General features: G+C 38.0%; 1 protein-coding gene across 1 annotated transcript in view; it reads right to left on the reverse strand.

Moving 5' to 3' along the window:
• The window catches only part of leo1 (LEO1 homolog, Paf1/RNA polymerase II complex component), an 11537-nt gene extending 3764 nt beyond the window's left edge, over positions 1–7773 (reverse strand). The window contains exons 1-10 of the mRNA XM_015375592.1: positions 7683–7773; positions 6430–6572; positions 4006–4286; positions 2893–3098; positions 2648–2752; positions 2466–2560; positions 2229–2377; positions 2066–2150; positions 1891–1985; positions 1678–1812 (exon numbers count right to left, since the gene is read on the reverse strand). Of these exons, the coding sequence (XP_015231078.1) occupies positions 1678–1812; positions 1891–1985; positions 2066–2150; positions 2229–2377; positions 2466–2560; positions 2648–2752; positions 2893–3098; positions 4006–4286; positions 6430–6572; positions 7683–7740 (1352 nt within the window). The 5' untranslated portion in view covers positions 7741–7773. The remainder of the gene's footprint in view (positions 1–1677; positions 1813–1890; positions 1986–2065; positions 2151–2228; positions 2378–2465; positions 2561–2647; positions 2753–2892; positions 3099–4005; positions 4287–6429; positions 6573–7682) is intronic.
• Between the last annotated feature and the right edge of the window lie 4464 nt (positions 7774–12237).

Genomic DNA, 12237 nt, shown 5'->3' on the forward strand with positions numbered 1-12237 from the left:
TATATATATATATATATATAAAACCATTCCAGGAGAATTGAAAGATTGGAGCCGGTTCTAATCGATTATTGATTCTCAATGCCCAATCTGTCTTGATTTGTTTAATGACGTTTTAAGCAGAAAAGCACCAGAGACAAAAATTTGTTTTTGTTTTTTTGTACTCAAGGCTTATTCAGGGTATATACAGGAATGAATAACTCTAATTTAATGCTTTTTAATGCTCTTAGAAAAATTTTAATGCCACCAACAGGTACCTGCCGACAGGCTGCAGCCATGCCCCGGATTCCTCGTTTTCCAACCACTTTTGATGAAATTGGCATTCTTCCCCATTCTCTAGCTTTTTCTCCGACTCAAGCTTCTTTTCCGAACATACGTCTTTGCGTATTTCGTCAGACTTATAATATGTCTGACGAAATTGCTTTTATAAAAATGTTTTTTTTAAGAAAGCATTTTAAATGCCACAATAAACACATTTAGTGAATTTTTATGCCAATTAAGACCTTAATTGAAAAAATAACAATTTAATGACTTTTAATTATTTTGACCCAGTCAAAATATGACCCGCAGAAACCCTGTTATTGGTTTGAGTCTCCCATATCATGTGGAGGGCAAGTGTAAATGAAATAAACACTATACTGTCATTTGGCCCATTCTGACATACCTTAACTGTTGAATTTGTAAGTTTTAAAAACTCTAAATTTATTTTGAAGGGTCTTTCTTCCACGTGGATTTGTATTTTATTAGTACTGTATGTTTTTTTTTTTTTTTCATTATTTAAAAACACAACAAAACTTTAAATGTGATGTCACTTTTAAAGTGTTAAAGCAGATGTTATAATCATGTTTTTTTTGTTTGTTTTTTTACCAAACAGTTCTTCACTCTTGAGTCATTACTTGAATGGCTATTTTAATGAATTAAAATTAGATGATGTGGTGCTACTTTTGCTTGACCGTTTTTGGGTATTCTACCCACCTCTACATTTAAGTTAACACTGAAAGAAAAAGCTCACTTCTTCACTTCATTCTTAAGATATCCAATCTCTCCTCCAAAGCCGCCTACCTTTCTGTTAAATTGATATTTTAGTTAGAAAGTTCACATCCTGGACTTATTCCTAGAAAGGTTTCAGTTCTATATTTTGTCTACTTTATTTGGAGAAAATTCAATTTAAGATGACATAAATGTATTCCCCACCCTCCAGAGACTAACAACCTCTTAGGACAAAACTATTTAAAAAAAAGAAAAAAGAAAAAAAAAAGAAAAAGAACCTCTCTCTCTTTAAAGTCCAAGAACAGCTTTGGTTCTAATCTCCTTATAGCTCAAAAACAAACCGTAGTGCTCGATGTGGGAGCCTGCTGGACCGGTGCACATGAAGGCAGGTCTCGCCAATGTCTTACCAGACCCGTGTTTTTCTGAAAACATGCAGCTGGACTTTAAGGCAGTAAGAGGCTTAGACGGCTCTTACAGAGAGAGACCTGACCAGCTAGTACAAGGTGATCCAGAGACTTAGAGAATAAAGTACATTTCAGAATGAACCCTTATTGTTCTCATAAGAAAGGTAAACTGAGGCATGTTAGCTGCTTGTTCTGCTGACAGATAGCCAGACAGATGAAGGTTATCTTCAACTGCTGGCTTTAAGGCTGCATTCCTAACTTTCCTAAGCAGTCGACCCAACGTTACCTGAATGTGAGTTTGGTTTTGAACACAGCCTGTCCCTGCAGTCCTGTGCCCTGTCGGATAAACAGATGGTTGTGGTCTCCCTGGAGAGGAGCTTTGTAAACATCAAATACTTCATTTCCCAGGTGGAGGGACATGCTGCGGGGAGAACGGAACACTTAGAAACATATTAAAACTCAAACGGCGGCACCATTACGCTGCTTGTAACACACACACCTGCCATCGGACCACTTGACGATACGTGCGTTGCTCTCTCGTGTTTCATTTCCCTCCTCGTCTCGTTTGACTCTCCACCTGATCGTGTTCTCCACCTGGACATTAGGACAAGAGAAAAAAACATTCAGCAACTATGACGTAAAAATTGCTTCATTTTGATTCAGCAGAGACGTGCCTTGAGCTTGAGTCTGGTTCTTCCTTCCTCATCCAGCATTTCTTCATCCTCAAACTCATCCTCATAGTATTGGGGATCAAAGGGTCTAATAAAAGAAAATCAAAGCTTTTATTTTATGTTTAACAGTCATTAGGGTTCATTTTTTACTGTCTGTGGTTCTGACCTGGGCTCCACAGATAAGAAGTTGGGCAACTTGACAAAATAAAGGTCTGATCCCAGGTCTGTGCTCACTTTGGGGATCTCCACCTCAATCCGAGTCTCAGGGACAGGTTCCTCCTCTGCTTGCTCTCCCTCCATCCCGTCCTCTCCGTCCTTCACAAAGATACCAGGCATAAAATAAGCGGTAGGAATCTAATTCACTGAAAAGGAAGGTTTTACAATCCAGAGCGCTGATGGATACCAGAGGCTGTCCTGGGGTGGGAGGTTTCTCTGCGTCGCTGTCTGAAGAGATGTCGTCAGCTTCTCCAAACAGATCATCTGCAGCTGCTTTCATTGCTACGTAAACAGGGGGGGAAAAAATCCACTTTGACATAAAAAGAAGCAACAAAATGTCACTTCTAATGGGGGAGAAACATTTCGTACGTTTTTGCGATCCTCCGTCACTGTCTGAATCGGAATCCGATGCGGCTTTTGGTTTGCTTTTTTGTCTAAGGAAATCATCTTCGCTGTCACTGCCCTTTGCAGACTCTGAAATAAAGGAAATCATAAGCACGCAAATATGAAGAATTGAGATTAAGCACGAAACCTAAAGATGAAAGCTTTGTCTTATTCATATTAATATAAATCGATCACATGGAGCAGAAATCAGAAGAAGCTTGGGGCGGTACCTGGTCTGTTCCTGGGCGCTTCGTCGTCCGAGTTCTCCCGGTCCTCGTCTGAATAGTGACGCTTCTCCTCCTCGTCCTCAGACTGGTCGCTCTTAGCTTCCCCTCCCCACTTCTCATCGTCGGACTGGTTCTCTCTGCCAGAAGCTTCCCCGTCGGAATGAGGGGTGCCTGGTCCTGACTGTGGCGTCCTTGGATCGCTGTGCATGCTGGTCCAAAACAAAACGTGCACAAAGTGAAATGAATTGAAGACGGACAGCTTGACAGATTCCACTAAGAAACACGCTAAAGTAAAGAGTGAGTGAGGTATATTGAAAAATTATAACAATAATAATAATGTAGCTCCTGCAAATACATTTTAGAGATTATTTTGAGCTTCTTGTTGTAAACTAAAACTGATCCTGAAGTCCACAAACTGCTCTTTGGATTTGGTTTTCACTGTCACTTCAACAGTCTAGAGCGACCAAACCTGTTCTGATGTTTAGACAAGGTATGCAGCAATGATCATAAGCCTCTAATTTGATAATCGCGTGTATGATTTCAGCCATATTCCACGAAAATATATGTGGGAGGAATCCTTAATTAATCCGAAGCACAAATAGCATTTTTAGATACAATTTACAAAAAAATACACATTTCTATCTTTTTTTTTTTTATAAAACTGGATATTATCTGTGCTAAATTTCCAAATATGTTAGGAAAACGATGCATTTTTTAGGATGTCCTGTGTTTTCTTTTCAGGCGACTTGTGTCGGATTAGAAAACGCATTAGAATGCACGGTTGTCTCACAATACAGCAATCTGGTGGGTTTTTTTTAAGGACATAATCAAACACGTTTTTGAGGTCAATTCTGACGTTTTATTCCCCCCATTCTCTAATGGAAAATAAAAATTGCAGCAAGTTCTGAATCAAAAAAAATTATTACAGCACTTCTACATACATGGTTGGTTAAGATGTTGAGAGATTCAAATCTCAACCTCCCAGTCAGCGGAAACTGGATGATTTTAAATGTCCTGCTGTTTAACTGGAGGGTCTTTAAGGTAGAGCATGCATCAGTCCAGAACTGGGCCAGAATCGGTGTAGAACACCATTAAACCCACATTAAGTGGTCCTACCTTCTGTCTGAACGAACACTGCCCCTCTCAGAATGGGGGCTTCCACCCGGAGACATCCCGCTGCTTGCCGGGCTCCCACCATCCGACCGGTTGCCCGCGTCTTCGTCCTCCTCATCCTCCTCTCTCTGGTCGTGCTCCGACCCACTGTGCTGCTCCGCGTCAGAGTGGTCGTTCTCCCCCTGGTCAGAGTGCATGCTGGCCTCCGACTGGTTTCCCGACTGTTCGGACTGGTTATCGCTGCCACTGTGCTGCTCATCCTCACTGTCGTCACCGAACAGTTCCTATAAGGCAGGAGGGAAGGTTCCACTATGAACACCAAATCAAAACCAAACCGATTGAAGGAGTCTGTGACGGCCACCCTGATAGGTAGGATATGTCCTATTATCATACTCTATAAAGCTTAGAACATTTTGAATTGAAAAAGTTTCCTGGATGGGAAGCAAAACGTCCGATTGTTTTTTGTTTTTTACTTTTTTTGGAATGACTATGACCTGAATGACTGGGAATCTTCAATAGCATACAACATGTCCTATGTTTTTCAGCATTTTTGGATTTTATTTTGTAACTCTATAGGTTACCGAAGAAGAAATACAAGCATTTTATAAAGTAAATGTAAAAAAATAAAGCCAAAAGTTAAGAATTACAACATTGAACCTTCTTCTTAGCTCCACCAGTTCCCTCTGGCATGCTAAGAACACTTAGCATTTTACATATTTGTCATTCTTGCCTGGTAATATGCTGCTCCATCCTGTTTAATGTGAGATTACCAAATCAGGATTTCCTCTACCAGGACAAATAGATCCGACTCCGTTCTTCGGCAGAGTGCAAGAAGGTTCCCTCGCTGAGAAGAAACTTCTCCCTAGGATTGGATCCTGATGCGCTCAGGTTCTTTTCTAAAACATTCATCAGCTCACAAGGCTTCTCAAGCCCAACTGCTGTTAAGAGGCTGAGCAAGCTCTTCACTGGTGGCTACACCATTTAAGATGAAATCCTAGAGCTGGCAGGACACTCATGGCTAGGACTAACCTTTAACTCACACTGAGCCTTTAATTTAGAAGACTTTGATTACCGGTACATGAAAATGTGTAAATTCAAGAGGAATATTCTTGTTAGCAGTTTCTTAGACAACTTTTACTGTCATTTTGTATACACAGAGTGTATATACAAATGCAATTTTGTTTAGTACAGCTTTTCAGACAGTAAATGAACATTTCCATTCCATAAAGAGCAGCAGTGGTCAAATGTAAACAATGTGGGAGAAAAAAAATAGTGCAAACAAACACATTGATATGGAAGTTCAGTGCATTAAAACACAGTTCAGACCAAAAGTTTGGACACACCTTCTCATTCAAAGAGTTTTCTTTATGTTCATGTCTATGAATATTGAAGATTAACACTGAAGGCATCAAAACTATAAATAAACACGTGGAATTATATACTTAAAAAAAATAGTGAAACAACTGAAAATAAGTCTTATATTTTAGGTTCTTCAAAGTAGTCGCCTTTTGCTTTGATTACTGCTTCTCACACTCTTGGCATTCTCTTGATGAGCTTCCAGAGGTAGTCACCAGATATAGACTTCCAACAGTCTTTAAAGAGTTCTCAGAGATGCTTAACCCTTGTTGGCCTTTCTGCCTTCACTCTGCAGTCCAGCTCAACCCAAACCATCTTGGTTGGGTTCAGGTCCGGTGATAGTGGAGGCCAGGTCATCTGGTGCAGCACCCTATCACTCTCCTTCTTGGTCAAATAGCCCTTACACAGGCTGGAGGTGCGTTTGGGGGTCAAATTAATTGATGGTCCAACTAAACGCAAACCGGGTGGAATAGCATGCTGCTGTGGTAGCCATGCTGGTTCAGTATTCCTTCAATTTTGAATAAATCTTCACCTATCTGATAGCGGTGGGGAAGAAGCTTTTTCGGAATCTGCTTGACCGGCAACGACTGCTGCAAAGCCCCTTCCCAGAGGGCAGCAGGGAGGACAGTCCATGGTGGGGGTGTGAGAGGTCACTGATGATGTCATGGGCTCGGGACATGCAACGCTGGGATGAAATGTGTTTTATGGAGGGAAGAGGAGCCCAGATGATCCTATCTGCTGTTCTCACCACTCATCTTACCTTCTTCTATTCTGGGACAGCTGGTCAGAACTCTCTTTGTAGGGCTTCTGTAGAGGGTTTGGTGGGGGCAGGTGGGCTCTCCTCATCCTCCACAAGAAGTGCAAGCACTTTTTTGCCCTTTTGACCAGTTAGGTGATTTTTAAAGGTTCCACTCGTGTTCTTAACTCAGGTCATTTTGAAGCCTATAAGTGCTGCCGCTATGGTTTTCCTTCTATCCAATAAAGCCCTCCTCAGAAAGTTCACTGATATAACTTATCAGTCTTAACAACTATAAAACATTTTTTTAAATATGGCTGCATCTGGGTACCAACCTTGTTCATGCTGGGCTTCCCCGTTTCCTGACCTTCATCATCATCGTCATCATCCCGCTCCCTCTCACTGTCGCTGCCTGAGGCGTTGCTGACGGATCTAGGTCTCTCCTGCTCCGAATCGGATCCAGATCCAGAGCCTGATTCTGTTGGCAGTAAAGACAACCAGTTTTAATATTTCCACATGACACAAAAGAGGCACCAGTCAGGTTTTTCCTCGCACAGGTCTTTGAAGTTTCTGACCTGCTGATTTGAAATGATAACTTTCTTTAAAAATGTGCTGCAGTTTCTCTTTTAAGAGGCCGTAACTTTGAATCAAACATATAAAGAAATAAATCCTGAACTCCTTTTGGACTTATATTAAGCTGAAAACAAAAAGCATATCAAAGTATGCGTTATTTGCTGATGTATTTGAAGTAGAGAGCAACCATTATAGATAAATGAAGGCCAGTGACAACACTGATTTTTTAAACATCAGTCTAACCAGATTTCCAATATGGGCAGCTCATTTTTTAAGCCAATGTTTATTTTTCAATTTACATGATAAAAATGATACAATGATAAAAAATGTTGCACAAGTTTCAATTTAAACACAAAGATTACTTACAAAACATTGAGAGCTGATTGCACTTATGACTACTTAAATGCATCTGAAGTGAAAAAAAGAGGAAATGCACAAAAAATAAAAAATAAATTGGCCAAAATATCTGCAGGTTCAGGCAATGCATCAGTCTATCCCTGATTGAAGCCTGAATACTTTTAAGTTCAGCTTCTGATCACTAATCAGACCTTTATTATCTCTGCACCTACATATATAAAGCTTTCTTAGATCACAAAGGTATTAAAGACATTCAGATTGAACTAATTAATCATTTTCTCACTGAGCTGACTAACTTTATAAAGTCCTCTCGGATAAATTAATGCAGTATAAAGAAAAGAATCAATCACTTTAGCTTCTCATATTAACCAATGTGAATATTTCGTTGTTGTCACCAGCTTAAGGTTTATTTATCTGCCAGTAAAAAAACACGTGTGCGTTTAAAATATTTCGAGTTCAGGTGTTTTATGAAAAACAGAGCTCTGAAAGACAATAAATTACTTTTATTTAAATCCAGTGTAAAGAGAGTAGCGGTCAACTTTTTTACATTTACCGTTTAATCATCACTCTCAAAGCCATATTGAGGAAAACTTGATGATTTTCTAAAGAGAAAGCTGCTTCAGCAAACCAACATTAAGCAGCTAAAGGGTTTAATTACCTCTCTGATCATTGTCGCTGTCTCCATCACTGCCGAATAATTCACCCCGATCCGCCATTTCTTCCAAACTGTGGAACGATTCGATCCAACGGAAGTGATCGCCGGTCAACCGGAAGTACTTTAGGGTCACAGTTACAGTACACCTGCAGTAACTGCTGGCAGACGACAGGTGGCGGTATTTGCAACATAATCCAAATTTCAGTCTCAGATCGTGGTAAAAAAAAGTTTCTTTCTTTCTTTCTTTCTTTCTTTCTTTCTTTCTTTCTTTCTTTCTTTCTTTCTTTCTTTCTTTCTTTCTTTCTTTCTTTCTTTCAGTATTAAAAATAAACATTTATGTTTGGTACCGTCAAATTATACATTTGTGATGAAGCATAAACTTATATTATGAAAGGGTATTATTTATCAAAATTATTTATAAATGAGAAAAAAAGGGGAATATCACTCAGTTTCTTTCTAAGCGATGTTTTTGCTTATAAATATGCTGTAATTGATAGATATTACCTTAGATTTCTATTTGTTTTATGTTATGTGGCCCATGCTCTTTCAAAAATTCTATAAAAATTTACAAACCAAAATGCTATATAAAAGAACTGCCTGATGTAACCTTGTGTGTATTCCAATGATATATGATGAGTGACAGACATAAATAGACAAAAGTGTGTTTCATCATCATTTCATCATTTACTATGAATCTACATAATATAGAATGATTAAACTATATAGTTTAGAGTACATGTGTGATGATCCACTCAATCTCAAGGTATTTTTACATTTATCTTTTTTTTTTTTTTTTTTGTTAGTTTAATGATCCTGAAGGGAAATTAAATGCTATAGTAACTCTAGGTTTCTTTTTATTTTTTATACAAGTTTTGGATTATTTTTTTTTTTAACAACTGCATGCAGAAAGGAACCTCTGCAACAGTCTGCTTGGCTGCGGTTCTGGGGTTAACTGTGACTGAAAACACTCTGTTATAGTTCTCCAATCTTCTGAAGGTGCTCAAGGTCTTCCATAATGGTCTTTTAAATAATGTTATTTATGAAGAATTCTTCTTAGTAAAATCATCTCCAGAGGTTCCAGGGGAGTTTACAGATCAGACCAAACCCGTCTGATAACCTCTAAAGCTTATTGAAGTTATTTTTGTTGATGCTCCTACCACAACAGATGATGACAGATAAGATCATACTCTGCAAGCTCGATTTATAGAAGATTTCCACCCCATTGCTGCAAAGAATGAAGAACATAAGCTTCCTCAAAAGGTACAGTCTGCTGTGTGACAGCTAACAGTGGTGTCTCCAGTCAAACCTGTTGGTCAGGTGAGCAAAGAAGTATATACTATACTCCTCACCACTTCTAGTTCACCTCCCATGTTGGTTATAGCAATAAAATCTATATAGTTACATCCCTTGTTTTGTGACATTTGTGACAACTTTAGATGGCTGTTTCCACATCATGCCGCAAATCAGTTCACCAGCTCTCTGTACTCAGCTTCTTGTCCATCTTTAATGCACCCAATGACTGCAGAGTCATCTGAGTAAGTTTGCGGATGACAGGACTCTGCCTGGAATATGAAGGTATACGTAGTAAAAAGGAAAGATAAGAGACCATCCCCTTTGGTGCTATTGACCATCTGATCAGACAGTTGAGCCTTTAGTAGCTGTGGACTGTTTGGTCCTACTGTCCTGTTTCTGTCTGCTTACACCATCTTTTAGTTGGATGCCTTTGTTATCAGCAGCATCAGTAATTCTAGGCTATGGATTACAGCAGGACAATAGATTAGAAATTAGGTTTTGCAGTTAATAATTTTCTAATGACAGACTTATACTGGAATGTTACATTTACGCTATGTTGTTCTGTGTATATAATTGTTATGGTTGGCAAAAGAATGAATAGCTAATATAATTCCAAAAGAGGTTTTTATAGCATTGAAACTGTTTGATCCTAGATTTAAAAAAGAGGCGGGAATCCTAAAGAGTCCTGGTGAACATCTCAGAACAAACAGATTCGCTTAAATAAAGATTTAAACTTTAGAGGTCATGCAACCTAGCTCACAAGAAATAACAATACTAGGCCATGATGACAATCTCCATAATACATCGGACTAAACAACAAGTAACTAAACAACAACTACACAAACGCACGGCACCTTTCGGCAAGATTCTGCTGTACACCTTTACATCAGGAACAAAGAACACAGCTTTGACATTGGAAATTATTTTAGACAGAGAGGAAAGAGGATTAGAGAAAGGAGTGGAAGAAGTCATCCATGTTAAAAAGGAAAATGCCCCCCTTGAAAAGAGGGGGTGGATTGTGTTTCAGCTTCCAAGCATCTACAGTTCAGGTCATGAAACTGATTTCAAAATATTACATGAACAAACTCATCATGATTGAAATGACTTAACAAATAGCCCGTACATAACAGACTCCAACAACATGATGGGTGGGTATTTGATATGCATCTGACTTGGAATGTTCTTATCAGGTTGGACCTTCATGCAGCATTAAAACATCAGCTATCCAAATACAGATTGGAGCGCTGGCCTATAACACCATTGGCAAAGATGGCTTGAAAGGTGATGTTGGTTTCCCCCTGTGACTGTGTGGTTCTCCATTGATATATGTTGGATCTTCTGACAATCTAATTGTGAAACGAGCTGCTGTTTGTGGATGTTGTAAAATTGAGATTCTTTGTGTTTAGCTGTTAGTTCAGACTTTGGGTGTCAGAGTATCCGTAGTGCCCAAAGTTTTTTCATACTATCCCGCTGGTTAGGGTTACTCTAGTAGTTACATTTTAACAGTGCTTTATTATATTTAGGGCTGGATGAATTGGATTAATCGATTATTGAAATAATCGTCAACTAATTTAGTAATGGATTAATCATTAACTGGAGTATAGAGCTTAAAAAATATGTCTTTAACTGACAGAGCGACTCACTTAGACCAGCAATTATACCAAAATTGTGAAAAAAATATACAAGCATTTTGCAGTTAAAGTATGAAGAATATTTTTCATTTGTCAATATGCTCTATCCAGCCTCCCTAAGTGGAAAAGTTTTAGTTTCACCCGATTTGATTGCGTAAAAAGCCTTGTTTATGGAGCATTTGGATATCCGATTATTAATCGATAGTCCTTGACGTAGAGCCAATATGGTTCTATGTTAATTCCCACTCATACTGTGAGGTAGGCGGATAGCCTTAATGGTCTGGCCCAAGGAACAACACTGGATATACAGTATATAAGTATACGCACCCATGCATATATATATAGATATATATATACCATACATATATGTAGAATTAAAAAAATATCAATCCTTAACCATAACGAAATAACTAACAACATTAAACACTGAACCAGGGTGCTGTGTAATTATTCTATGTAGTTTTCTTGCATCTCTAATCTTTCTCAAAATAGCCATAATCTGCTGAACAGTTTGCACTTTGAACCAAGTTAGGTCTGTGTTGTCATATTTATCATAACCATGCATTCCAGATGTTACTAAATTTATCAGTCTCCAATCCTAGTGATATAGTTACCTTGTCCATATTGTACATACTTAACAAGACATCAATCCATCCTTCCACTTTAGGTACCAGCTCACTTTACCATCTTTTAGCGGCCAACAGCATTGTTCTCACTATTTTGTTTTCCGCTTCTCTTTTTTAATTTCAAAGCATCAATAATCCTAAAATATATAATTGAGTAACATTGGAATCTTAATTTCTATTTGGAAATCTTATTTGGAAATGGGATATGGAAGAGATTGAAGATATTTTTATTGCACCACAGAATCGCTAACATTAGTTATCTGCATGTTTTCTTTGTGCTTTAGTGACCAACACCTATTATATTCCTCCAGCTGTATTCTCACCAAAATGATGAATTTGTGGTTTTCCATTGATTTCCCAATCCTCCCATGGCAACTATATGTTTTTTATATACAGAAACTAAAAAAAAACGTTCATGTTGCTTATTAAATGGATTATTTTGAAGTTTTGTGTTTAGGTATTTTTATTTCTTATATTAGACTAATCACAGTATAATTAAGATAATCGGCTCATAATCTATGTTGTAATGGGTATAAATGTGTTGAAAAATGTGATGAACTTAAAACCTTTTAACTGATATATATGGCATTAGGCAAAAGTTTCAAACCCATCTCTTCATATCTAACTTTTTAGTAAGCACACTTTCTTCTAAACCTTTGAAGAGTTCTTAGACAATAATTGTTAGCTTTCTGAATCCTGTCAATGGTTTTCTTATGACTAAGGTTCTGCATTCATTTATTTTCTGTTACGTCTTTTAAACTGAGAATGACAGCGTAGCAGATTGTGTATTAAAATGAAACAACACTAATTATGACAGGACATATGAGCACATGTTAGCCTAAACAAGAACTAATAATTTATCATTGTGCTTTTTGTTATCTACACTACGTCTTTACATTTCAGAGCTAATTTAAATCATTGCCGTTAAAGCTTAACTAACTTAGAATCAGTTCTTGTTACTGTATCAAGGTAAAGTTATGTCTTATTTAGATAGATAGATAGATAGAT

Source organism: Cyprinodon variegatus, unplaced genomic scaffold (assembly GCF_000732505.1).
Source record: "Cyprinodon variegatus isolate N-32 unplaced genomic scaffold, C_variegatus-1.0 Scaffold122, whole genome shotgun sequence".
NCBI classification, from domain to species: Eukaryota; Metazoa; Chordata; class Actinopteri; order Cyprinodontiformes; family Cyprinodontidae; genus Cyprinodon; species Cyprinodon variegatus.